Source organism: Anticarsia gemmatalis, chromosome 12 (genome assembly GCF_050436995.1).
Source record: "Anticarsia gemmatalis isolate Benzon Research Colony breed Stoneville strain chromosome 12, ilAntGemm2 primary, whole genome shotgun sequence".
NCBI classification, from domain to species: Eukaryota; Metazoa; Arthropoda; class Insecta; order Lepidoptera; family Erebidae; genus Anticarsia; species Anticarsia gemmatalis.
The window spans coordinates 11158181-11183151 of record NC_134756.1 but is presented as its reverse complement, the minus strand read 5'-3'; the positions used below and the strand labels follow the sequence as shown (position 1 = coordinate 11183151).

Sequence of the window (24971 nt, the reverse complement as noted above, 5' to 3'; positions counted from 1 at the left end):
TTAACAATAGCTTGGCTAGTTATGAACACTCATGGTCACCTTGCCCAGAGCGTTAGGTTAATGGGGTTAACATTTAGGGTAACGATGTGACTAAACAAAATTTTAAAGAGAAAGGTTCACGAGTACATCGCCTCAATACCATTGTAAAACAAAAAGTTGCAATTAAGTATGTACAAACTTGGTAAAAATAAATCAAATAATTTGACACAATTACGTTGGTTAAGAAAAAGTGTTTTTTGCTTTAAAATTTAGTTACTTCGGTTCTTGAATGGCTTATAATGGAACGAGTTATGTTTTAAAGTAAATATCGGGGTAGCAAAAGGCGTGCAGATATCAAATAATTCAATTTTTCTACGATTCCTATAATTCGATATTGATATAAGAGTGAAATGTTTATATTATTTCGTGTTTCAGAATGAACTTCTGCTCGAAAGGAGTTTACATTGTCGTGTGTGATGAGAACGGACTGGGTATTGAACTGGCTGACAGACTGATCAAGAGAGGAGTACGAAAGATTGTGTTACACATGAGATCACAAGTCAGTGGATACCTTCATACTAAGTTTATGTAAGTATTTTTTTTACTATACATATATGATGTTTGTCGAAGTTTGTACCCTGTATTTAGATGCATTTGTGTCCCTAAATTGTCGGGGATCTTTTGCAAGCGTTTTATTCTATATGGTTATCCGAAAACAAAATTGGAACATCTAAAAACAATATATCGCACCCCCGGTGCAATACTGTCACTTATGCAAAAATTTAGTTTTTCAGGAGAAGCATTTAAAACATTGAAACCTCACACAAAAATTACTTCATAAGATATCTATAGATTGGATTTTTTTAACAAAAGTGACAGTGTTGCACCGGGGGTGCGATATTTCTGTTTTAGAAGAGTCTAAATAAAAACTTTGAAACTAGTTTTCTTCAAAAAACTTAATTGAATCAGAATACAATCTGCGATAGTATGATATCTTTTAAACTAAACATTTTACGACTTCACCGAATAAGATAATGAAAGATTTATTTTCTAACTTTTTATATTACTCTAGATCATGGCAAAAACACAGCGTATATATAAAAATATCGTCAGATAAACTTCAAACACAAGATGGCTGCACAAAACTTATAAAGGAGGCCGCAAGAATTGGATCCGTCAAAGGAATTTTCATACTTCAAGTCTCCGAGAACGGGAATGGAGAGTTTGTACAGAAGCTCAATAAAACAACCGCGGTTCTCAACATGGACTTGGCTTCTAGAAATTATTGTAATGAATTGAGGTACGTTTTTACAAGTTTATTTTTTAGTGACTTTGAATAGGATTGTCTTTGATGAATAGTTTTATGATTCGCTTGAAATATTATTTTGCAAGAACTTTAAAATTATTGATGAAACATTTAGGTTAATAATATTAGATTGAAACGTGCTGCGAAAAATACTTCATGATAGAACTATACTATCAAACTGTAGCAAAATATAAATTCTGTTCATCCAAATAATAGAAATGTGTAAAAAATGTTACGACTTACTTATTAAAGAATAATTGCTGATTAAGAAGATGTAAAGATTTACTTATCGTAATAATGATTCTAAAATTAATAATGTCATTAATTTAGCTGTAAATGGCTGAATATTTACTTTAATATTAATATTATTATTGATAATTTCTACATTTTTGATATTAAAACTTAGCCTGCAAAAAAGTAGACCGATGTATAAGTTTATATGTTTTATAAAAGTTCCTTATCGTAATATTTCTTCTAGACACTTTGTTCTACTAACAACATCGTCAGCGCAAGTCAGTGAAGAGTTTGCAGCGTCTGTATCGGAGAGGATCTGCCGAACTAGGTCTGAACTTGGCATTCCAGCACTTGTTGTTAAAACTATCGGACTGAGTGAGGTATGAAAATGTTATTATATTTGTTATCATAGCAATTTTCTTACACGTTTATAAACTACTTTGTTTAGTTAGACAGGTAGAAAAAAATAAATTATGTTATTTATTTTGATCTCTGCCTACCCCTATAGGAAAAAGGCGTAATATGTCTGTACATAATGTTATTAACTTTGATTATCTTATCGATGGGATGTCTGTGGTATCAAATGAATAAAATTAAACAGTAAAAATGAGTCTAAGAATGAATGCGGCTCTCTTAAGGGTTTAAAATATCTTTTTGGCACTTTGTTGGTCATAAAAACGATATTTATCATGCATTTTTAAAATAATGTTTTTCGTTCTTTCTTGCAGCAGGGAAATGAAATTACTGATTCAGCTTTGTCTCTCTCGGAGTATTTGAATGCAATGGAGATTGGATTGAAATTAAACTATAACAATGTACTTTCATATAATGTAGGCAAAGAATCAGCTTCAGATTATTTGGAAAAGTTGACAAATATTTTAGGTAAGTATTTTCAAAGTATTATCGAATTTAGAAAATGGTGAAAATCTTGTATCACAACTTTGTTATATAAATATCTAGATAACAACTTAATTAACGAAACTTAAAAAAGAAATATGAAGTGGCATAATGTTGAAGATGTTGATATTTTCTAAGAAAAGTTTTTCGTTCTCCTGTAAATTCTACAAATATTTTGAAAATATCACCACTTTGAATTTTGCATAAGATAAAAGCTAAAGTTTTGTTTCTATTTTTAGGTATTACAAAACTAGAAAACGTAAATACTGAAGCAACAGTGAAGGACTTAAATCTAAATGAAAACAATTTAGAAGAATTGAAATCGCTAATCAAAAATGTTCACCAAATCGACTATCCTATTGAGAAGATTCGGCGACTGACTATTGAAAGGTAAGATCTCAATAAAATAAAAGCTTAGCATTCATAGTGACTTCAAACTGCAGACGGTGGCGCTAAATGATAATATGATAGACATTCTTATGGCCTGTAATTTCACATAAAAATCATGGTCAATCAGGTTATTCAGTCTGTTTTTGCTGTCTGCATCATCTCATATTAGAAAATTCATAATTCTTGCTTTTGCTTATGCTTAGTATTATTTTATTTTTTAACTTTAATTTGTTTGTATTGCATGCTTTTCGTGACATTGATATTGGTAGTATTGGTCTTATGGTTCATAAGACCCACTAGTAATTTGTGTAAAAGATTGCTCTAGTTTTTAACTGTATATGTAAGGGAAAAGAGTTTCGTTTTTTCCTGTTCCCGAACCGTAAACTGTACGATTTAAAGCCTACAACACAAATAACGCCCATTATATCCACATCGTGATAGACCGGTGATCCAAAAACAACGGATCAGCTACTCCAGTGCCCAAGTCGTAAAATTTCAGAGAAAATTGGTTTGAGAGAGCAAAGTTTTTATGATCGCACGCAACGTGCATAGAGTAGTGATGAGTACCGTATGGTACTTTGTAGTGACCTACATAATAATTGGAATGGACCGTTTGTTTTACCCAAAGTGCTAATCGTAAAAACTAAGGTGAGGCAATTATGACTGCCGAAGTAACGTAAATTCAAATGGACTATGTTGATCAAAAAATGCGTAGATTGTAATTTAGTAAGCAGCCATGAAAGTAATTTAGTAATATAGACAGGAGTAATCTAATATTCGAAATTATAGATTCGTTTCACTTAAAACCAAAACCGTGTTTTTTATAAATTGACTAGCAAACCCGGCGAACTCCGTTTCGCCACCAAATGGCTTCGTTTTATGTAACATTTCGTTTTGTGATTAAGAGATGAAGAAACATTTTTTTATGTTTTATATTTGAAAAGGAAAAAAATATTGCATTTCACAACAGTAATGAATTCATTTTGAATACAAAAATGAAGTGTCATTTAGTTGAACTTCTCTAAGTATATGAAAGTGAATCCAAAGTAAATACTAAATCGAAGCGTTATACGTGTCCGCAAATTATTCGAAGATTCATTGAAGTGCTCTTTGGTAAACCACATTTTTTGTTTTTTGGTCTGACGTTAACACAAACAAAGCGGATGGTTTACCAACTCGTGAACACGCAACGTATAACTGTCCATGTGAAAAACAATGATTCTCTAAATTTATCCCGCAAACACTAAGCGATTGGCCTTGCGACTTGTTAATTGTCATTGCGAACGCAAGGCGAACTGGAAATTGTAATCGTTTGAAGTCAAACGGAAGATCGGTCGGAATCATTGGTATTCGAGGAATACATACATTTTCACCTGCGTACTTTCCGTTAATGATGGTTGCCTCAATCAAATTCGACATAAGTCTTTTTACCGCAAGTCGAGTACCGTTGCAAAGTCGCGGTGGATTCAAATTACGCAATATCATAATAACTGTACCAACTTTGAGTTGCAAGTTATGTGGTGGAAATCCTGGTAACTCCAGAGAGTTCAAAAACTCCGTCGGATAATTTACTACTTCATCGAGATTTGTTATAGAATCAACGGATTTGTATGTCACCAAATCGCCTGCTATTTTTGATTGAATGGTGAAATTCAGTGCGTGTACATCATTATTCTTTGCGGCAAGAATTGCTCGTTCACTTAACCAAGCATAATTCTGATAATTCTCACTAATGTTTGGAAAAACATTTTCAATAAGAGCTAATTGAGAGTCTACAAATCGACAAAAGTCGTTGGTAAGAGTAATTAATCCAGATGTCGCATCAACTGGGACTTTTCCATTTCCAACAGCTAACAATTGTTTGGAAAATTGTGCAGCACTTTGATCATTTTGAAGTTGAACTCTCATATTAATGGTTAGCGATAATGTTTTTACGTTATTCCATAAAGGTGATGCCTTCAGGCAAGCATTCAATTCATCTGCAGGCGTTCCACGGGGAATTACTGGCAAAGTCTGCCTGAAATCGCCTGCCAACAATATCATCAAGCCGCCAAAGATGTTGTTATTTCGCCGAAGATCCTTCAGTGTCAAGTTAAGTGCTTCAAGTGATTTCTTATGTGCCATTGTGCACTCATCCCAAACAATGAGCTTGCATTGCATCAACAATTTTGCCATTGCACTGGATCGGGAAATATTGCATGTTGGAGTATCAATTGTGTTTAAATTGAGTGGCAACTTAAGCGCAGAATGTGCAGTACGACCGCCATCTAGAAGAGTCGCCGCAATTCCAGATGATGCTAACGCCAAAGCTATGTCACATCTTGATCGAATAGTGGCCAAAATCAATGAAATGACAAATGTTTTCCCTGTCCCTCCAGGTGCGTCCAGGAAGAATAGACCACCAGTATTATTGTCCACCGCTTGTATTAATGTTTCGTATACTTGTTTTTGCTGTTCATTCAGTAACGGCACATTATTTTGAACAAATTCCTGAAATGTATCAACATTGTATTGCAGCTCTCGATTTAATTCTTGGTTGAATGCATCGTGCATCGATCGATTTGGCGCAATCATTCCTACTTCAATCAGTAGCTTGTTTGCAATAGTCAAGCATTGATCCTCAATCAGAATCAATCCTTCATTGTAGATTTCATCGGTTATTTGCATGTCAGGATTATTCGTTTGAATGCGCAAACGATGCAAGATATCTTCACATATGTCGTCTTTGTATTTGTTCCATAACTGCATTGGTTGTGAAGGAAAACATGTGGTGATGATAATTGCGAACAGCGTTCGTATTTGGTACGCATTTGATGAAACAACTGAATCGGCAAGTGTTAAATCCCAATGAGAATCGTTCTCCAGCAAACCCAATAGTTGACATGCTTCTCGATATGTTTGGCATTGGTGGCCATTCACAGTTTTCAAATGCGCAAATGATTTTGGTCCACGTACATTTACCAACAGCAGTCGCAAATAAAAACATTCATCATTTCTAGGATGAACAGTATACATACGACCTAGTGCATCAGAGGAAAACACCTGTGGCCAATCTGGAACTGGGGTGCCTTGTTTGCGACGTTGGAATTTCTTTGTTGATTGATTCCAAGTGTAATACTTGGGCATTTCAACGTACATCAGCGTCGCTGCGAATGGATCTGTTTCACAGATTGAAAAGAAGCTAGTCAATGTTGTCGATGGTGGTCTCTCAGCTCGTTGTGCGGCATTAGCCTCAGTGAAGTAAACTCTTTGGCCATTTTCCAAATGCACTGCTAAATGTACAACTGTGGGATATCTTTCATGAATTTGAAATGACAATAATCGCCACAGTGCTTCATTAGTACTGACGTATCTGCCCATTTGGAAGTTGCTGATTTCGTCATTCGCATTTTCCGACGCAATACCAAACACAGCCATGTCGCTGCCTTTTGTGACGTACTTGCACAAATATTTGATTGATTTGGCCGAATGACAACTCTCAACGTTTGCATGTGTTTCGAAAATTCGTGATAGCAGCGGGCAATATGGTACAATGAATTCATTTCCGATCTCAATCTCTTGATTTTGAACTTTGACTTTAATAGTTCGACCATTATCTTCTTTTGAACGCCGACGATAAACTGGATATCCATCGTGCCCTGTGACTGTTTCAGCAACTAACGGTCGCGGATATCGTTTTGTGCACTTTCCATCAGCCATGCAAGGCGATAATGGATTCAAAGCACCGCACGGTCCATGCACCATCTGCGTCGTCACAATGTCGTGTAGATGGGGATCAGTGACTGGATCAGGAATTTCAGCTGATATGATGTCATCCACTTCATTTGAATGTAATTTGTTCAGCAACCAAATTAGGATATGAGCATGCGGTAGTCCACGCTTCTGCCATTCCACCGAGTACATATAACAACGTGTGTCACCAAAAACTCGATACTTAGTAAGCACATCCATCATAACCTTGAGTTTTTGCTGAAATACTCTGGCGATTATGTCATGGCGATCTTGCGGTTTTTGTCCCGGTTCCATCTCACGTTCAATTTCCATCCACTTCGGATTGCAAGTGAACGTAATAAACAAATCCGGAGTTCCATAATTTCGCACGTACGTCATAGCGTCTTGAGCGTATTCGTGCATGTGGCGTGGGCTTCCGATATATGATGATGGAAGAATCGTCAGACGTCCAACATTCTGAACATCGCCATCTGAATGAATAGCATCACGCAAGTGTATATAGTCCTCAGATCGTAGCTTTGCCTGATTGTATCGGATGAACGCTAAACGTTCGGTCTCGACTTTGACATACATGTCGACAGCGAATTGCTGGAATAGCCGACGGCACTTCAGAATGACATTCTCCTCATGTGTACGAATCATCAAACGATACGCATAGTAATTCATTGCGCTTAGATTTTTATTCGTTGATACACCTGAAAATGCAAAATTAAATGAATTGTTAATAGAAACCAATAATAGCAATATAATTAGTGTGTGAATATTTTACCTGTAATTGGATCGACCATCTTCAACGTGATGTCGTATCCGTCTTGCCCTTGCCAATAAATGATTGGATATTGTAACGCATCGTACAAACGATGTGTCTCGTTTACACGATGCATGATATTGCTTCTTCGCTGAACGACAATGTCTCGCGATTTAGTTGGATCGCCAACAATAATTGCAGCAACATCATTAACGGTGGGTGCATTGAATCTTCGCACGTGTTCACCTGTTGGGGTACAATCCGCTCTTATGACAAATTTGTGCGTATCCGATGGCATTTGTTCCAATGCTGTTTTGAACATATTAACCACAGCGTTATTAGCGTGAAAAAATGCTTGCAACTGTTCTATAATTCGTCTCTTTAACTGTTGTGTTCCCTGTATATTGCAACGCACATTCAGCTGATCCACCATCGACGAAATAAAATATATTTGCAGAAATTGATGCGGCTCATCCGGTGATGGCACCATTGAACCATGCAAATGATATATTTGTCCTTGTATCTGTAATTGCAAACAATCATTTGTTGAAGAATACGGTGTAACTTCTGATCGTGTGATGGTGTAGTGTTTGGTGTATATGTAGTTTTTATTGTTGCAATTCATTTTGTTAGTGTGAGTGATTGGTTCTGTGTGTTGTATCTTTTACCTTGCAAGTCGGCATAAAGCCGCCTTCTCGAATGATATTAGCTCCAAAGGAAGTCATGCGAAAGCAGTTATTGTATTCAAGGATGTGTTGAAGAAAATGGTAGGAATCGTGATCACTTCCATCGAACAATTGTTTCAGTGGCTGTTGTGGTGTAAGTAATGGATCCAGTTTGACTTTTCCACTTGCGCAACACAATCCAGCCGTTTCTCTTTTAAACTTTAACGCATTACAATATCGGCATACAGTCGTCATTGGTCCAATATCTAAATTTTCATCATTACTGTAGTTCGCAGTGGGATCATATTGGAATGCCAAGCGATTGTATGATGCCAATGATCTTCGTGTGCTCACGCGCTGTCTTAATCGGGCATTTTCTCTTATTATATTTTGTCTTACTTCGCTTAAGTTCTGTGAATACACTTGTTGCTGGCTTGCATGTCTTGTGCGGCGGCCGATGTTCGCACGTCGTCCTCTAGGCATTTTGGACTATGGACAGAGTAGTGAATTTAACCTCAAATGCACGATCCACATAATTTACACAGTTTAACTTACCACCTTAAAGACAAAATGCCTGCTGTTGAAATCGAATAAAAATCTGCACAATACACGTAATTGATTTGTTGGTTTCCAATTAAAATGTTAGGAAACGAATAACTTATATTTTTTACTTTTTTGAACACAATACCGTTTTTTCACATGAAATTCTCTGTCAAACAATATATCACGCACCGGCACCATCTACAATGAGTAGCTGTCAAATAAAAATATTAAAAGAAATACGATACAAATATTGGTATGTAGTACATGCTATGTATCAGAGATGGCGCTGTATGAGAAAAATGATTTTCTCTGTTTTTTCGCCTTTCTGTTGAATTTTTTCCTGAATTTTCTTTGCTATAAACCTCGCGGAGCTCGAGACCTTTCCAACGAATCCAAAACCGTGGAAATCGGTTCGTGCGTTCTGGAGTTATAGCGTCAGGAAGGAAAACCCGACTTATTTTTATATAGTAGATTACTTTCGTAACTCTCTTTTTAAGGTAATTACCAAACAACTTAATGATTTTATAATATGTAGACGTGGAGTAGATATCGGTAACACATCGCAATATCATTAAATTTTATGATAAAATTTGGCTTAAGTAATATTTAATTACTTTTTCGTACCTAACAATGGTTGAATAATTTAATAATTGGTAGCGAGATGGTAAACATGCATGACAGTGGAATGATGATACCGAGTATATTATTGTAATAAAAAATATTGTGTGTAGTTGCTTTTTAGTCAAGTGATTACAGCTAGTATTATTTTGGTCTGTAACTCTCCGCTAGTGTAGTTGGATAGTACTAAAAAATTAAAAGCAGTCGATTTTTGAAAAATAAAGTGAAAAATGTAACGGCCTGCGGCCTTTTTGTAATATTACTACAGATATAAATAACCAAGTGTATTCCCACAATCACAAAGTAATAGAAAACAAACAATACTTAAACAAATAAAGACTGGAACTACAAGTTGAACATCTGTTCTTTGAACAGAAACCAACAATTACAGTTGCAGTGAGCTACACAGATTATTTTAGAGCGGTAACAGACTGGCGTTTTGTACGCGTACAAGCTCGATTTTGGCAGCGCATGTAGTTGCGTTTTTTGCCAAACGCACAAATCGTACGGCCGTAGACGTGCTAATCGTTTTTGGAAGCACGTGGATAAAGGTGCGTTTTTAGTAAAATGCGCATTTCGTCCAACCGTTGACACTGACTGACTTTCGGTTCTCGAACTCGTTGAACTACGCCTGTGGTACGCGAATTGAATTGTAGAAGCGTATGTACTGTAGTGAATGTGATGCATTTTTGCCTAAACTATTTGCTGTACATGATGATAGTGCTACCTAACGACCGCGCTAACTCAATCATAGCTCAGTCAGACACTTGTCTTTCCTCAATTACTAGTTGTTTTGTTTTAAGTCTTAAGATATAGCAATATGACTCATGTTATATGATGATGTATGAACTCAATTCGCATTTTTCCCATTTCACGCTCTATGTATTGATTTGGCAATTCCTGTCCTCATTTCGAGACACTGCTGGAAAAACGCATCTCACACGTTGCGTTTGATTTAACAGTCATCAACACTAACTTTGCTGAAAAAAACGCTAGTCTGATATAGCCTTTATATGCTTTCCCGCAGTGTTCTATGATCTGAGTGCAGCACAAAGTGTAACCCGGAGCACTCAAAGCATTCAAATGGCAATGTTGATTGTATTCCAGTATGAATGGGCTCAGATTATGGTCGGGATGTTTAAGGCGGTACAAATGTGCGAGTTTTGTGGGCTTGGGACAGTTTTCAGTGTACGACTGTTTCTCTTTGTAAATGTTAGGTGTCAAATTTTATTTCAGAGTTACTTGATTCTTTGAATGTAGCAAGTATGACTGCGTGTTTTTTACGTTACGGTACCTTTATTTTTCGATTATAATTTCCATACTTTCACCTTAAATAACTTTTAATCACAACACAAGGGAGTAAAGCTAAATCGTATACTTTTCTTTAGATTGCCTCCCGTGTTATATTATCACAACACCAAATATTTATTTTTACAGTGTCTATCACTGTAACTATTTTACGTCGTTTCCAGCAATTTCAAACAATAACATCCTGTATTTTTTTATCCTTATACAGCCTCAAGACTATTGGCATCAAAACAGAATCAACCGTGCCACGTGAGGGCTTAGGAGCGTTCTACACCAGTATTCAAAATGAAAAAGAACAAATTGCCACATCACATCCAATCGTGCCTTTGCAGACACTACTCAATAATGGAACAGAGGTAATTATTACAAATTATATTATTTGTTCATATTCTGTCTGTGTTGAATAAGAACCAGGTGGCTTGTTCAAGCCTTCTTATCGCGACTTAACTACGGTTATTTTTACTTGTAACAACAAAGACCGTATTTGAATTTGCCTACACACGAAGTAATTTAGCTTAAATACCAGTTACCGGGATCCCGTCCATAATATGTCAGCGCAGAGACTGCTTAACCTATTAAACGAAAGCGTAACTGGCCATGAGAGTTTCAATAACTACAAATAAATATAGTCGAACAAATTTTAATCTACGAATTCTTGTTTTCCTTCATAAGAACTAATTTGGAGGTCCACGCGTAGGCGTACGCAAACTTAATCATGAGACCACCGATTTGATTTCCGGTTAGGGCAAAGTTCAATTGCTTTTTTCTGTTTGAAAATTTGTTATACCAGCCCGGAGTTTGGGAAAAGTCCAGTAAATATTTATTTACTCAGTTAATATATCTTGTAACTTCTTCTTCTAAATTGTATCATTAAATTTCAACTTAAAGTGCCTTTAGGTCTTAGATAATTATACATAAATTAGTTAAATTGAAGTATCCCTCCATCCATATGTCCATTTATCGATAGCCAAAACGATAAAATATTATTATCTTTCAAAAGGCTGCCTGATATAACTAGGTTATTGCTTTTATATAACAACTTTTTTTTTCTAGAACGATTTAGACCCCACTGGTACCTACGTGACCCTCATACCAGGGTTTGAAGGTCGTCACCAAATCTTCGCTTCAGCGGCTGAACGACTCAAAGTACAAGCTGTCGCAGTACAGCTTCCATCTGACATGGAAGGAAAAACTATACCTGAAATGGCTGCGACTGTTCGTAAGGTAAATGAAAGATTTCTTTTTAAATTCAGAGTAGTTAGGTAAAAATGGTCCTTTTAGCTCTGAATTTTGAATTACGCTAATGCATGATGATACTGAGTTCAGCGTCGTGGAGATAGTTCTACCCAGTGTTGAGTATGGACCATTAGTATTGGTTTCTGTCACATTTACTAAAAATACGTGTTCAACTCATTCCGGCTGGTACATCCAGCATGCGACCACCGTTATGAGTAGTACTTAAATTCTAATCTTAAGGGATGCTCTTGATGTATAAGATTAACCGTTTACTATCTTCATATACCATTTTGCAAGATACGTCTAACTGAAATTTAGGTCAAGAAATAATCATTACTTACACAATTCCTAAAGATTTTTAAAATGTAGTTCTCAATTATTTCCATTCCCTAGGTACAAGTGATTTACAAATATTCACTAAAAGCGTTTCCGAAAATATCCCAAAGTAGATTTTAAGATAATAGATTACTTTACCTAATAACAAATAACTTAAAAGAAACGAAACGTCTTTATTACAAGTCCTTGGTTTTTCAGTTCATGAAAACAAAGTTCGAGACGAAGTCGAAGTTTTACCTCCTTGGTTACTCGTTTGGAGTCAACGTTGCTTTGGAACTTGCTGCCTTGTTGGAGAAAGAAGGTAATTATAGGATTGATACTAACAAATGAAATGGAGAATGCAAAAAAATATTATCTTTAGACTATTTTATACAGAGAACGAGAATTTTGTAAGGTTTTGGACAGTATGTTAGAAGTTTTTTTTACAACTTGAAATTTATTAAATTAAAGAGATTGTTGATTGTTGAGACATTTGAAATCACTATGTCAGATTATTATACGGAGTTTTAGTAGCTTAACAGTACCAGCAGGCCTGTCGTATCAATCACGATAAATATTTTTTTACTGTATATAAACGATTTAAAACATAAATAGTTTTACTACGAAAGTGTCAAAATACGTTTTACTATTTACCAAAATTCTTCTCTACTATCTCTTCAAAAGCAATTATAAGAAACAAGAATTAATTAACACTACATTGTTTGGTACATAACAATCAGTTCGCTACACACGTTATACCCCAATTTATATCCTACATATTCATTTTCAAGGAGAAAATAGCCTAAATTACCCATTCCAGCCTGAGGTTAGGTATTAGGGTTCGGGGAACGGAAATCCTTTGGCGGTTACATCATAAGGGGCGGAATACCCAGATACGGAATAAATATCTGTGTTCCCAACAAATATTTGTCCTGCGAAGGACAAAACCACATCGCCCTGTAATAGGCAATCGAGGTTTACTCAATTATTTTGATCCGTTATGTGTGAATATTCTAAATTGCTCGGTTTATTGACGATTATAAAATACATTTGCATGTGTTGTTCTACAGTTGATATACATAGTTTAAGCGCTAGACTGTGTCGATGCACGGCTCACATAAAGTGTAGATAGTTTACAATTAGTAGTTGGTTAACGTTTTATTATACGTGTTATGTTAGTCCCAATTCAATTCTCAGGTGTCTGAGTACAGCAAAATTATTCATACCAAAGTTAACAAAGTCAAACGCTATCAATATGAAAACATTATTTAAAATTAATTTCAACCGTCTCAAAAGTAACTTATTCTAACAAAATTCCAACAGATAAAATTAAAACGGTTTTCTATTTTCAAACAAAGACAAAATATGCATCACAAAAGAGTTTACTGAATTTCAAAACTCCGATTATTCCGCTTGCTGGACAACTGTTCAAAAGTGTACTCAAGGTTTCATAGCCGAACGGGTTCCAACAAGCACGGTATTGTTAATTCTCGTTCATAAATAATGCACCAAAGCTCTCCATTACAAATGGCTGGTTCCATTTAAATCTCGACGATATTTACACAAGCTCTCAAATTACAGGACACATTGGAGTCGTATACTGTTTGGACAGCAGCCCAGATGCATTGAGGACGCAACTGGATTCTTATTTAGGTTATTTAACTGGTCACCAACTACAGAATACTGTTTTGGAACACATGTATTCTGTCATGACTGGTTATGATGATGAGGAACTAAAAGAAGAATTGGAGAAGACTGAAACTTGGTCAGACAAGGTCAATATTTGTTTGAAGAGGCTTATAGGTGTGGCGAACTATTCCAATCAATATAAGAAGAGTATACTTGAGTCTGCGTATAACAGAATTCTTCTGGCGAAAGAATACAAGCCTGATTTTAAATTGGAGTCTAAACTGGTCCTTCTAAGAGGTATACCACACCCAAGAGCTGAAAGTCTTCCAGAAGACTACAACCTATCAAAGTACACTAAGCAACCAGTCAGGATATTCCATTTAGATGCCGATCATCCATCAGCGCCATACGACAGTAGAGTATCAAACATCGTGAACAAACTCCTCGACACAAAGTTATTAGAAGAATTCCAGAAGAAAAATCTTTGTGATTCATACCTGGTTAAGTCTTAAGTAATTTGTTAAGGATACGGCCATTCATTAAACTTTTAGTATTAGGAATTTTGTCTTTTATTCTTTTATACTTTCCTTTTAAAATAAGTATCTAACATGTATGTAAGCGTATAACTTTTAAACAATCAAACTAAATTGTATAACTGTTTTTTTTTTAGATATGTTTGTTACTTACGGGGCAAGGTTTGCATGGGATCAATGGGACCAAAATTCCCACAGGAATGGGATCATCGGGATAAAAATGTACTGTACCCGGACAAAGGCTGGCAAGTCCGATAGCAATAAATTAACTAGTATTTTGAGTCTAGAAGCAATATACTTCAGAGAAATTCAATGTACTCAGTTACTCACGTTTCAGTATCTGTGATCGGCTTCTTAGAATCTAATTACCGATCTTAATTGCATATTATGTTACTGTATTCTCTTGATTAAACAGTGAGGCACGTATTTAGATTAATATTGTCATCATACCATGACATCCTCTGTTAAACAATGTGACCGTATATACATGACTTTGGTTGCAAAACCTTAAATCTGATGGGTCAAAGTACTACCACCAAAACTTATTCATATGTTACAGCATCTTTTGGTTAACTTAGCTGTATAGTAGCTGTAGCATACAATAATACATTAAATGCAACCGAACATGTGAAAGACGCGGGGTCGATAATTTTGGTATAATAACATGAACACCACCTCTAGCGCTTGCCGTAGGAACTAGTTTGGCAGTACATTCGAGATGTCATACTCTCGATACCCGATAGTATCAACTGCTCATCAGAAAAATATGTAGCATTTGACATTTAAATTAAATTAAAATTTAACCTTACCAATATCGCAACCGAAACAGTAATTAAGATTGGTCAAATGAATGAAATTTCTCACAGTGATTGTATCGCAAATTTCATCAGAATACGCGTTAACAAACACACCACCGTTTGAAACGCATTCTGCGTATTGCAGGCTATCAGTAGCCAGTAACTGCATTGTCTCCCGTTGGGAACTGACAGTTACGTAACGTTGCCTGTCCTAGCTGGACTATGTAATGGAGCATTCGCGTGTAATTACTATTGTCAATGTCAACTGATGTCTGGGTTACTCATTACGGTAGTGCACTTGATATTTAATACCTTTAGTATTGACAACATTGTGAGTGCATGGATTTTAAATCGCAAATAAAAATTAATCGTCCCTTTCAAAATGGGTATTTCTTAAAGTTTTTATTTTGTTTCATAATCGACGACTTTAAGTGTATCGGTGTAACTATAACCATGACTATGTAATCGTCTTAAAAAATGTGCGGGAATTAGAGATTTATCAAACGTCTTTTTAAGTACATTAACAATGATTATTTTGACGATTAATACTCATCCTAAATTATAGAATATCACAAATTCAATCAATTCCTTGATCTCGTAAAATATTAATGACTTTTCTGTCCACAAAACTGTTACAGATGCTTAACATTTCAAGCCCTGATTGAAAAAGCTATGTAATGATTATATGTATAATAATTAAATTTAAACAATTTGATTTTCCTACACCAAATAAAGACACTATTTGTCATTTTGTAAACCTCAGTTATATACTTTTAAACTCATCGTCATAATTATCACCAGTTCTATCAATCAACGTCAGGTATAAGCCTGTAAGCTACGTCAGACATGTATGTCATGTGCCAATCACGCACGCTTTGAAATGTGTCCGTTAAATGGATGCGCCCAATTACAAGGAACCTAAACATTTCAGGGAACTGTTGGTATATTCAGTGGAACGATTCTCTACATTCGGTGCTATCGTATCGCTTTAAATTGACAATTGGGCATTTGAAATTTATTTGAAATAAAAAGAAAGAAGTGTTTTGAAAATGTTTTTTGAAAAATGTTAGAAAACCCTCTGCGACCCTTTTACGATAGATGTGTGTATTTACACATTGAACTTGTTTGTTTCTAAGATACGTAAACATTTAAAACAAAACTTAAACATTTTTTTTTATGTATGGATCCAAAAATATGGATTCGAGATTAATGAGAATTGGAGCAACAGGATGACAGATATCATATTTTTCTCCCATTGGAAATAAGCAGATAAAACTTACTGTAGTCTTCACTAAATTTATGCCTAACCTTTCATTATAAGTAGGTGCTATAATTCTACTATTTCTTAGCATTCAACAGTCGACAACTTGAACTTGACCCGTTAGACATTTGTAATTTATATAAGTCTACTTATTTTCAATGAGGCCATTGTGTTTTATTCATAGATTTTATACATTATGTATGATTGTTACATACTTACTTTAGGTAAAAGTAGGTATCTCTACATATGCCCCGACTGTAGGTATTTTTACTTGTGAATATTTATTTCCTTTCTAACATCACGTTACAGTAAATGTATGCACATCATTTGCTATGTTTTTAAAAATTTACCTAGCTTGTACTTTTGACAGTCATGCTATGTAAAACACTGGTATTCAGCTGCATCCGGTGAGACTGGAAGCCGACTCCAACGCAGTTTGGAAAAAAGCTAAGCCATGATGACGTATTTTTGGGAAACTAGTAACGTTGGGATATTTTTTATTTGAGGATTTTAATCCGGCAGCGCGATTTTATACACTTTTTTTAGTAATATCGAGTACCGAGACTTTTATATATGAAATGTACGGCAAAAATAATTCCTACGCTACTGGCTAGATGCGCGGATCCGATTTTCATTTAAAATTTCTCGATAAGCAGCCGTTTTCGATAGTCGATAGTGGAAGTGAATCGCGCTACTGCATACATCAACAATCAAGTTCAAGTTTGATATGAAACAGGCAACCGGTTGTAAAAACATCGGCTAAATCCTTCGCTAGGTTTAAAGTAAAACAAACTCGCTGTGCCTATTGACGAGGGATGAGGACAAGAAAAAAGAAGACATCAACAACCAAGTTTTTAAAAACAAAACTTGGGATTTAAATCTAAAACTTTTAAGTCTTACAAAAACTATTTCGCAGATAACACTAAGACTAGCCAGATAAGTGCTGGCAAGTCTCACCCGTGTTTTGTTAACAGATTTAATCAAAGTTCTTTCTTGGCAAAGGCGTATCGGTCATGCGTATTTTAAAGTACGTACGAATTAAAGGATTGAAGGAAAGTTTTACATATGAGATTGAGTTCAAAGATATATTTTTAATGGGGAGTAATAATTTGACAAGTTCTTTTTATTTATTTATACGGGGTGTTTTGTTTCCCAATAATTATTTGACTATACTATAAATACTGTTTATGAAAACGATAAATGGATACAAAAGACGCCTAAATATTTTTTTTTTATTCTCACTTCCATTTATAACATTGGACTCGAAAACAACTAATAAGTGTTATGGTATTCTTCCAAAGTAAAACCTTCGAACCAATGTTTGTGTAAGTACTTATAATAATTTCATCATTAAAATATTTTAACTTCCATTGTACTTAAAAAAAATTACAGATTCTTTGACTAAGTAAATCATATCCATTGTATTTCCAAAAACCGTTTTACTAAACAGTAATATCATCTAATAAAAATATAAAAGGGGGTATATTTTAAAGGTTTCATTTGAAAGTTAGCAACAAACGCAGAATTTTGAGCTGGCAATATTTACTTTATGTAAAGGCTATTTATTCTCATCAATTTGGATTGGCTGATGAACGGGAGCGGGCGCGTCGACATCGACGTTTAAATGACATATTGAACGCTCTGATTTCATGTTTGTTGAACTAAAATAGATTTTAACAGACTGAACTATTTTGTACAGTTTATTTTTCCGATATATACGATATATTTATTTTTCTAGTTATGCCTACTTTAGTCCCAATTCCGAACACCCTTAAGGCATTCAAATTGTAAAAATTCAAGTCTTTATATTAATTAAATAACTAGGAAATAAGATAGGCTAGGTACTAACAAGTACTAACGATCGCGCGGCATACGATTGCGCTCGCAGAAAAGTACCTACCTATATCGTTTGTTCAAAAATGTTTAGCGATAACGTTTTACAAATATCTAATTTAATTGCTCAAGTCTTAGTATTAAATATTTATTTACGGCTAATCAACTTAACCTTACCGCATAGTAAAAAGTTCCAATAAATATGCAAAGCATTCCGCAACTAAAGTTATTCATAATTAAAACAAGCGTAGCCTATAATCAAATAAAGCAAACGTGAACTCAGAATATCAAGATCATTTGACTGGAAAATCGCGTGCATCGACTCCATCCATTTATCTGAAACTGGACCAAAGAGCAATGAACGTGCAAATTCTATTCTCCTATTACCTAACTATGTGGCTAGGGTGCACAAAACCTTCGGTTAGGACTAAGTGACTGTATTTTAGGAGATGGTAGTTTTAGAACAAAACATGGGTGACACAAGATCTTGGGATTATAGATAAATCCTTTTTTAACGTTAAATTCTCTTTTACAATTAATATGTCATACCAACCAAGTAATAAAAAAAACGCAATTGACCCTTTTACAGGCGAGCAGAAAAACATATTTACAGATGTGTTGTGAATTTTAAGGTAAATATTTATTAAAATCATTGCACGTGATAATTATTACTTTTCAAAAATTCAAAATATTTGTCTTTAAAGTTACAGTCAAAAACATGTATAAAACAATAAAACCCCTCGCTTTCTCATGCCAGTATATCTCAACGCCACAGGTTCCAGTTATTGCCGTTAGGTGGCGCTATTAGTTTATATAGGCACCATAAATTGCCGCACAGAATGTATTCAAGGCTGATGTCAAGCATGCCGTTACACTTTACAGCTCTTGTAACAAGTCATAAAGATGAAAATTGGACAGGCGAAGCGCAGTCAGAAGTTTGTAAGAATGTGGGTGTCTGACACGGACGGAGTAAAAGTAACTTGTGTTTTAAAATTCAAAGAAGATTTTGAAAATAACACTGTTATTTTTCCGCCAAAAATATAGTTGCACATTTTTTCCTCATTTGTAATAATGGGCAAGAAAAGGGAAAGATATGATTTTCATTTCATTTGTCTACCAACAATTACGTGTCATAAAATGTCAAAACTATTTTACTCATCAACAAAGTTACTTTTAAAGTGAAAAATTGAATGAACTTTCTTAATATCGCGTTCATTCTATCGTTAGCAAATGTTACTAAAAGTAGACCACAACGTTTTTCAAAATGTAATGTGTGCCAACACACGTGACCTGTCGCCTGTCTGGCCAAGAGCCAATATGGCCGTATAGTGGACTCCTCAATCTAACTGGAGGTCAATTTATAGAAAATGATAAATACCGTTTACTTACATAATGTAGTATGGTTTTAATAGGAATATATCAGTAAGTGTTACAATACATTACGTATGTACTTCATACGAAAAAGACTTGGCTATAGATAAATTCAGTTATTAAATACGGTCTCCACGGTCGCTACTAGGCTACAGCAAATGAAACTATCGTTTTGTGTTACTTAGTCATTTGAATCACTAAAAAATCATCAAATAGTTTGGTGATTAAGTCAATGGTTTTGTAAATTCCCTGTCTTTTTAAGATGTTGATTTAACGAAGATTTAACGGAACCAGGAATTTGAGCTCTTATAGTATTGCTTAAAGTGATTTAGATACTTTCGTTACAGGGAAAGTGGACCATATCTTTACTGAGACTATAGAAAAGAGAAAAGACCTATCTCTCAAAAAACATTTTAATCGTACGGCCAGCTAATAACATAAAACGCTGCAGCATTCCCGTACAAGTTAAAATCTCGTATATTTCCACATTTAGGCGTCTGATTGTTTTCACTTCTGTAAACAGAAACAACTCCAGAGCGCTCGGATCAAAACTTTCTTTATTTGCAATTAATTTCCACTCTTTCAGTTCGCGAAGAGGTTTGAGCTGAAATCAAAGTTCCACGTTTTGGGACCACGCTTTCAAGTTACTCTATTTATTTTATATGGTAAAGTAAATGGGTATTGCATTTTGTTATAAGCTTACAAAGACAAGTGGCAAGTTTTCACTGTGGATACTTCTGCTAAGAAAGTTATAAAAGTGAACTGAGAGAGAGATTTTTTATATTGTTGTTATAGCAAGAATATTTTTCTTAGTAGCTGAAAAGATTAACTCAGTAATCGAAATTAATATTCAGAATACGGGACCTAATTGTATTTACTAAGTTTCGAATCAGGTTTTGTACTAACTACCTAAACGTAGCTAAAGGCTTTTAGTAGTAGTGTAATTACTATAGGAAAAATTATTCCTTTTAAGCTATGATATGCTTAAGGAAAAGATAATCGATTTCTTTTAATCGAAATATGTTATACACATTTAAAGTATTCTGTTTAGCATCAAAAGCTGAACTAGAAGACTTCAAGAGATTTTGAAAGACGGTTGACAAACGAAGTCTTACCACTTTTGAAGAAACAGCTCGACTTATTCACGCCCCCATTTCCTTTGACCCTCTTGTAAAAGCAACAACATCTAGATTAATCTCAATAATTTCCAAGTCACGTTGCTGGCCGTCGGCCCAGGCTTCGTACTAACGCTTAGCGGTCATTTGTCATGTACGCAGCTGGACAATGTTCCTTGTATCGACTTATAAATGGTAAGTTGTTAAAGAAAATTGAGGTCTTTTAACAAATGAGGAGCAACATGTTTGACATGGAACGGAAGAAGATCCTATCATCTAAAGCTTCTTTTATTCATGTTGTTCGTATTGATGGTTTGGTTAACTTTTGGTCGCTATTTATAAGCGTAAATTCAAGAGGTAGACAGAGTAGACGGCTAACAGGGATAAGTGAAAGAGGAAAACATGTTGGGCCGACTCCACCTAGCGTGGGACAATGGTATAGAACATATATATTTAGATTTGGTGTCAATTCCCTCTGTGGTAAGCTGGTAATAAAAGTAATAATCAAATAGAAATCACAGTTCTGAAATCAGGAGCTTCCTAAAAATGGTTTCTGTCAAATAAATATCAATCATTCTCAAGATCAATACCAACTAATGATGGAGACAGCACTCGTACGTCGATAAGCTACTTATCTAAAAATTTGCTATCAAAGACACCATTCCTTTTCCTATCGAATAATGGTGCTCATGTTTAAGGCTTACTATCTCAAACTTTAAGCTCTACAAAGCCAATGTAATCTAGACAACAATGAGAATGGAAGATTGAGGTTCTGCCATCAATAAGATTCTCGGCAATCACATTATACGTCGTTATAGACATAATTGAAGAAGATATCTTTGAGAATTTATTATTATTATAATTTTTAGATATTGAATGGGTAGGTACTGAAAAGAAAAAGATAATCATCGAAAAAAAAAAATCGTTACCAACCCTGGTATTTTTCAAAAACTAGAAAAAATATTGATGTTATAAATAAATACAAATAAAACATTTTATATGCTTCATTTTTAATGTGTATTGAATGTCCAAAATTCGGTCTAAAATTATTCCATTAACTTTTCTACAGAACTTCTCAAAAAAAATGACAGCATACTAAACTTTATAACCGAGAATGGAACCTGGGACTTAATGATCAACACATAACAGATTATATATAGTTCGTAGTCTCACTTAGAACCAGCATCTGGTATTTAAAATCCAAAATTCACAATCATGCAATCTAGATTAGTTCTTTTAAACTCAACGTTAGGTATCATTCACACCAAACCGTTGTAACGACTACAATTTGTCTAAGTCCTTGAGGGATCAAATTGAGACAAGAAAAGTAGCCTATTAGTACCAAAGCGCCTAGTTATTGTGTTGATAGCAGATTCTGTTCTAAATAAAGAATCGTCCATTTGATGGATCATTTTTCAACAGGCATTTTTTTCGCTGCTTTTGAAATTTATTCTTCGAGGATATTTGAATAAGAAGATATGACAATGTTGCATAATTTGTTTGGGACAGTAATGTTTAAAAGCATTCACAAGTTCTTTTAAATACATCATACATTTAGTGCAATTTTCTACAGTCAGTGCTATCGACTAACAAGTTTAACAAGTAGAACAAGTAGAAATAATACTTTTAGGCTGAGTTTAACATTTGAAATGGTATTTCAATATTATTTGCTATGGCGCCCCATAGATGCACTAATCAGCTTTTCGAATTATTTTTTCGGTAGTTATCTGATTTTCGATAGTCGATAAAGTAGAAACACTACTCCGTTATACGCAAAACTGTAATTAAAGGTGTTATTCTTTAAGCAGAGGTCTTTAATACGCCCATGTTACGTTTGTTGATTGGAAGTAAAACAGCGATTATATTACTTCATACATTTGACAAGCTTCAGAACCGAAAAACATTTCGCTTCAATCGAGAATTAACCAACAAAAGTTTTTTTCTACACTGCAGTTGAAAACTTCGAAAGTAAACCAATTATCAAACTCACCTGTTACCCGTACAAGTTTCAAGTTCTCAATCAAAATTATCCAACCATTTCACAATCAGCTTCAACTTGAAAAATATCCATACAAACGGTATCCTTTTCCCACCGTCCGTCTAACATGTGATTTGTTCAAAGATCGATAGCCGACGTGACTAGAGCTGCTAGAATTTCCACAAGCATACAGAATAAGCAATTCAACTTGTAGAATTTGATTTAGTATTTCTAGTAGAAAAGATATCGAATGATATTAGTATTCGAACGGAGCATCGCCAATCTCACGGTTGAAAAAATATTGTTGACTTGCATCTGATTCTGTTTAATAAGTGTGACCGCTTTGACTTGCTTTGACATTGTTTGTTTAAAACAAATCGAATGGTTTGGTTTAGAGAATCCTTTGAAAGGTTTGATTTATTGATGATTTTGTCAATTTAAAAATAAGCCACGTAGGCTAGACTTTTAGAGCTATCGTTCTATTTGGCTTTTTAAACTTTATGTTTTAACTCTATAAATGTAAACTGGTACCTATCAGGGCTTAATGTATCCAATATGGATTTTGGCCAATTGTAAAACTCCAATCGACGCAAATTAGAACAGTACTTTAATAGTTTGAATAACACAACAATTCGAATTATCGTGTAAGTAACAACTTTAAATAACATACAAGAGAAACTTTGTTTTCATTTGAATAATCATCAGATTTTTTTCCCTATTTTAGTATAGAAATTACGTCAAATAAACGTAAACACAAATACTGCACCAGCGGCTAACATAACACTATTTATAAACATACAAAACCGTAGCTCTTACGTCACAAAACAAGTAACCTTATAAACTCCATACATACATACATAAACATACATAGCTTATATAGAATGCCGCTTTTTCCCAAGAGTTACTAGGGCGTAACACGAGTGCCTTTTGAAGTTTGCAGTGCTATGTTTGGCGTGTTTAAAGATTGTTGTATATGAGTACTGACAACCTGTACTCTTAGTGCTATAGCAACACATTTTCACGTCTTTTGTTCGAACAAAAGTGCTGACTTATTCCAAGAAATGCTGAGAAAAATTTTAGTTTTGAATTTTGAAGTTGGATGTTTTGTAATAGAAGTTGTTTATTATATGAATAGAAAAAAAAGGTACGGGAAGAATGCTTGGTACTGCAGGAAATAGAATAAAAAGAAAAGTTAATTGTTTAATTTAAACACTTACTGTCTTATTTCATGTAACTCATTAACGTGTCTCTAACGCCTTATATCAGACATTGAAATAGGTAGCATTAACGATCAGGACGACTAATGTGTTTTTGTGCCATAATTAAAATATTAGTCATATAATTCCTTTACCTTAACTGTTGCTATAAAAGAACAATTGCGTATTTTGTTATAAAACTGATTCTTGCAGAATCTGTAATCTCGACGGTGTTTCATTTCAGATTAAGACTAAGTTGTATGTCACACTACCAATTTTTAGTTTCTATCAAAGAGGTTAGTCACCTGTACACATAAACATATTCGGATCTCCCACACTCTCAATAGAAACTCCACTCTAACCAAAACCAACAACTAAACTAATTATACCAGAAGATAAAGTCGGCAATTATTCATAGAAAGCCAATGAGCTGAAATCTAATTTGAACGAATAATAGAAATCGTACTAAAGTAAAAAAAAACGTAACGAACACTTGAAGCAGAATAATTGAATTTATTGCCCTCACGCTGACAATAAAAAGCTTTTAATTAAAAGAGAATGAGCAGAACAAACAGTAAGTGCAAGAAAGTTAATTAGATTATGTGGGACTGTGTGGAGAATAATTGTATGAACAAAAAAATACTTGTTGATTTTTGGTATACGAATATTGTATTTTTACTTAGTTTGATGATGTTACTTAAATTGGTAGTTTAATATGAACACCGGCGTTCGTATATATGACTTGCTAGCTAGCTTTTGCTAACGGCGTTTCTCTTATCTTTAGCTTAGCTCCGTTGCGCTGGCAGGGACATCCTGAAATCGCTTGGTGTCGTAATTTTGATTGCTATAATGATGTAATGTAGAGCAAATATGTATTTGTGTGGATCACAAATAGTTATTTCGGTCGGTATAATACATGTCCCTGTGTCAGTTTGTGCCCATTTTTGTGATATATCTATATTATTATTAAATATTCTTTCTGCTGACTGTCAAAAAAGAAGCAAAAGTCAAACACGCATCTAAAAGATTTAATTTTGCTGCTACTTTTTGTGGAAAGTAAATTAGTGAAACTATAATAGCGTAATGAAGCCTGATAGCAGACACTAAATTCATTAGCAATGAAACAAAATCCTTATTTTATGATAGCTTTTATTTTCCAATTAAGTTCTACTGTTTATTATAATATTCTTTAAATTTACTATGCTTCAAGAAAATTTTAATATTCTTTGAAAGATTTTCAAGACAGTGCTATATAAATTTACTGCAAAACCATAAAAACAACGACGA

General features: G+C 34.5%; 2 protein-coding genes across 2 annotated transcripts in view; one reads left to right on the top strand and one right to left on the bottom strand.

Annotated features, from left to right (window-relative positions):
• The window catches only part of LOC142977073 (fatty acid synthase-like), a 49231-nt gene extending 35071 nt beyond the window's left edge, over positions 1-14160 (top strand). Inside the window, exons 32-40 of the mRNA XM_076120764.1 lie at positions 415-567; positions 1052-1279; positions 1764-1899; positions 2248-2401; positions 2656-2806; positions 10629-10776; positions 11474-11644; positions 12191-12293; positions 13553-14160. Coding sequence (XP_075976879.1) covers positions 415-567; positions 1052-1279; positions 1764-1899; positions 2248-2401; positions 2656-2806; positions 10629-10776; positions 11474-11644; positions 12191-12293; positions 13553-14112 — 1804 coding nt within the window. The 3' untranslated portion in view covers positions 14113-14160. The remainder of the gene's footprint in view (positions 1-414; positions 568-1051; positions 1280-1763; positions 1900-2247; positions 2402-2655; positions 2807-10628; positions 10777-11473; positions 11645-12190; positions 12294-13552) is intronic.
• LOC142977354 (uncharacterized) lies at positions 2838-8011 on the bottom strand. The gene is made up of 4 exons (XM_076121232.1): positions 7955-8011; positions 7308-7809; positions 6764-7233; positions 2838-2900 (listed from the first exon to the last, which is right to left on the bottom strand). Exons 1-4 carry the CDS (start codon positions 8009-8011, stop codon positions 2838-2840), a joined length of 1092 nt encoding a protein of 363 aa, XP_075977347.1.
• Positions 14161-24971: the final 10811 nt, after the last annotated feature.

Coding starts and splice junctions, on each gene's coding strand:
- LOC142977354 (XM_076121232.1), bottom strand. CDS start 8,011: ATGACTTCCTTTGGAGCTAATATCATTCGAGAAGGCGGCTTTATGCCG. Junction 7,234..7,307: donor GATGGTCGATCCAATTACAG/GTAAAATATTCA, acceptor TTGCATTTTCAG/GTGTATCAACGAATAAAAAT. Junction 2,901..6,763: donor TATTTCAGCAAAAACTCAAG/GTTATGATGGAT, acceptor GTGAAATTACAG/GCCATAAGAATGTCTATCAT.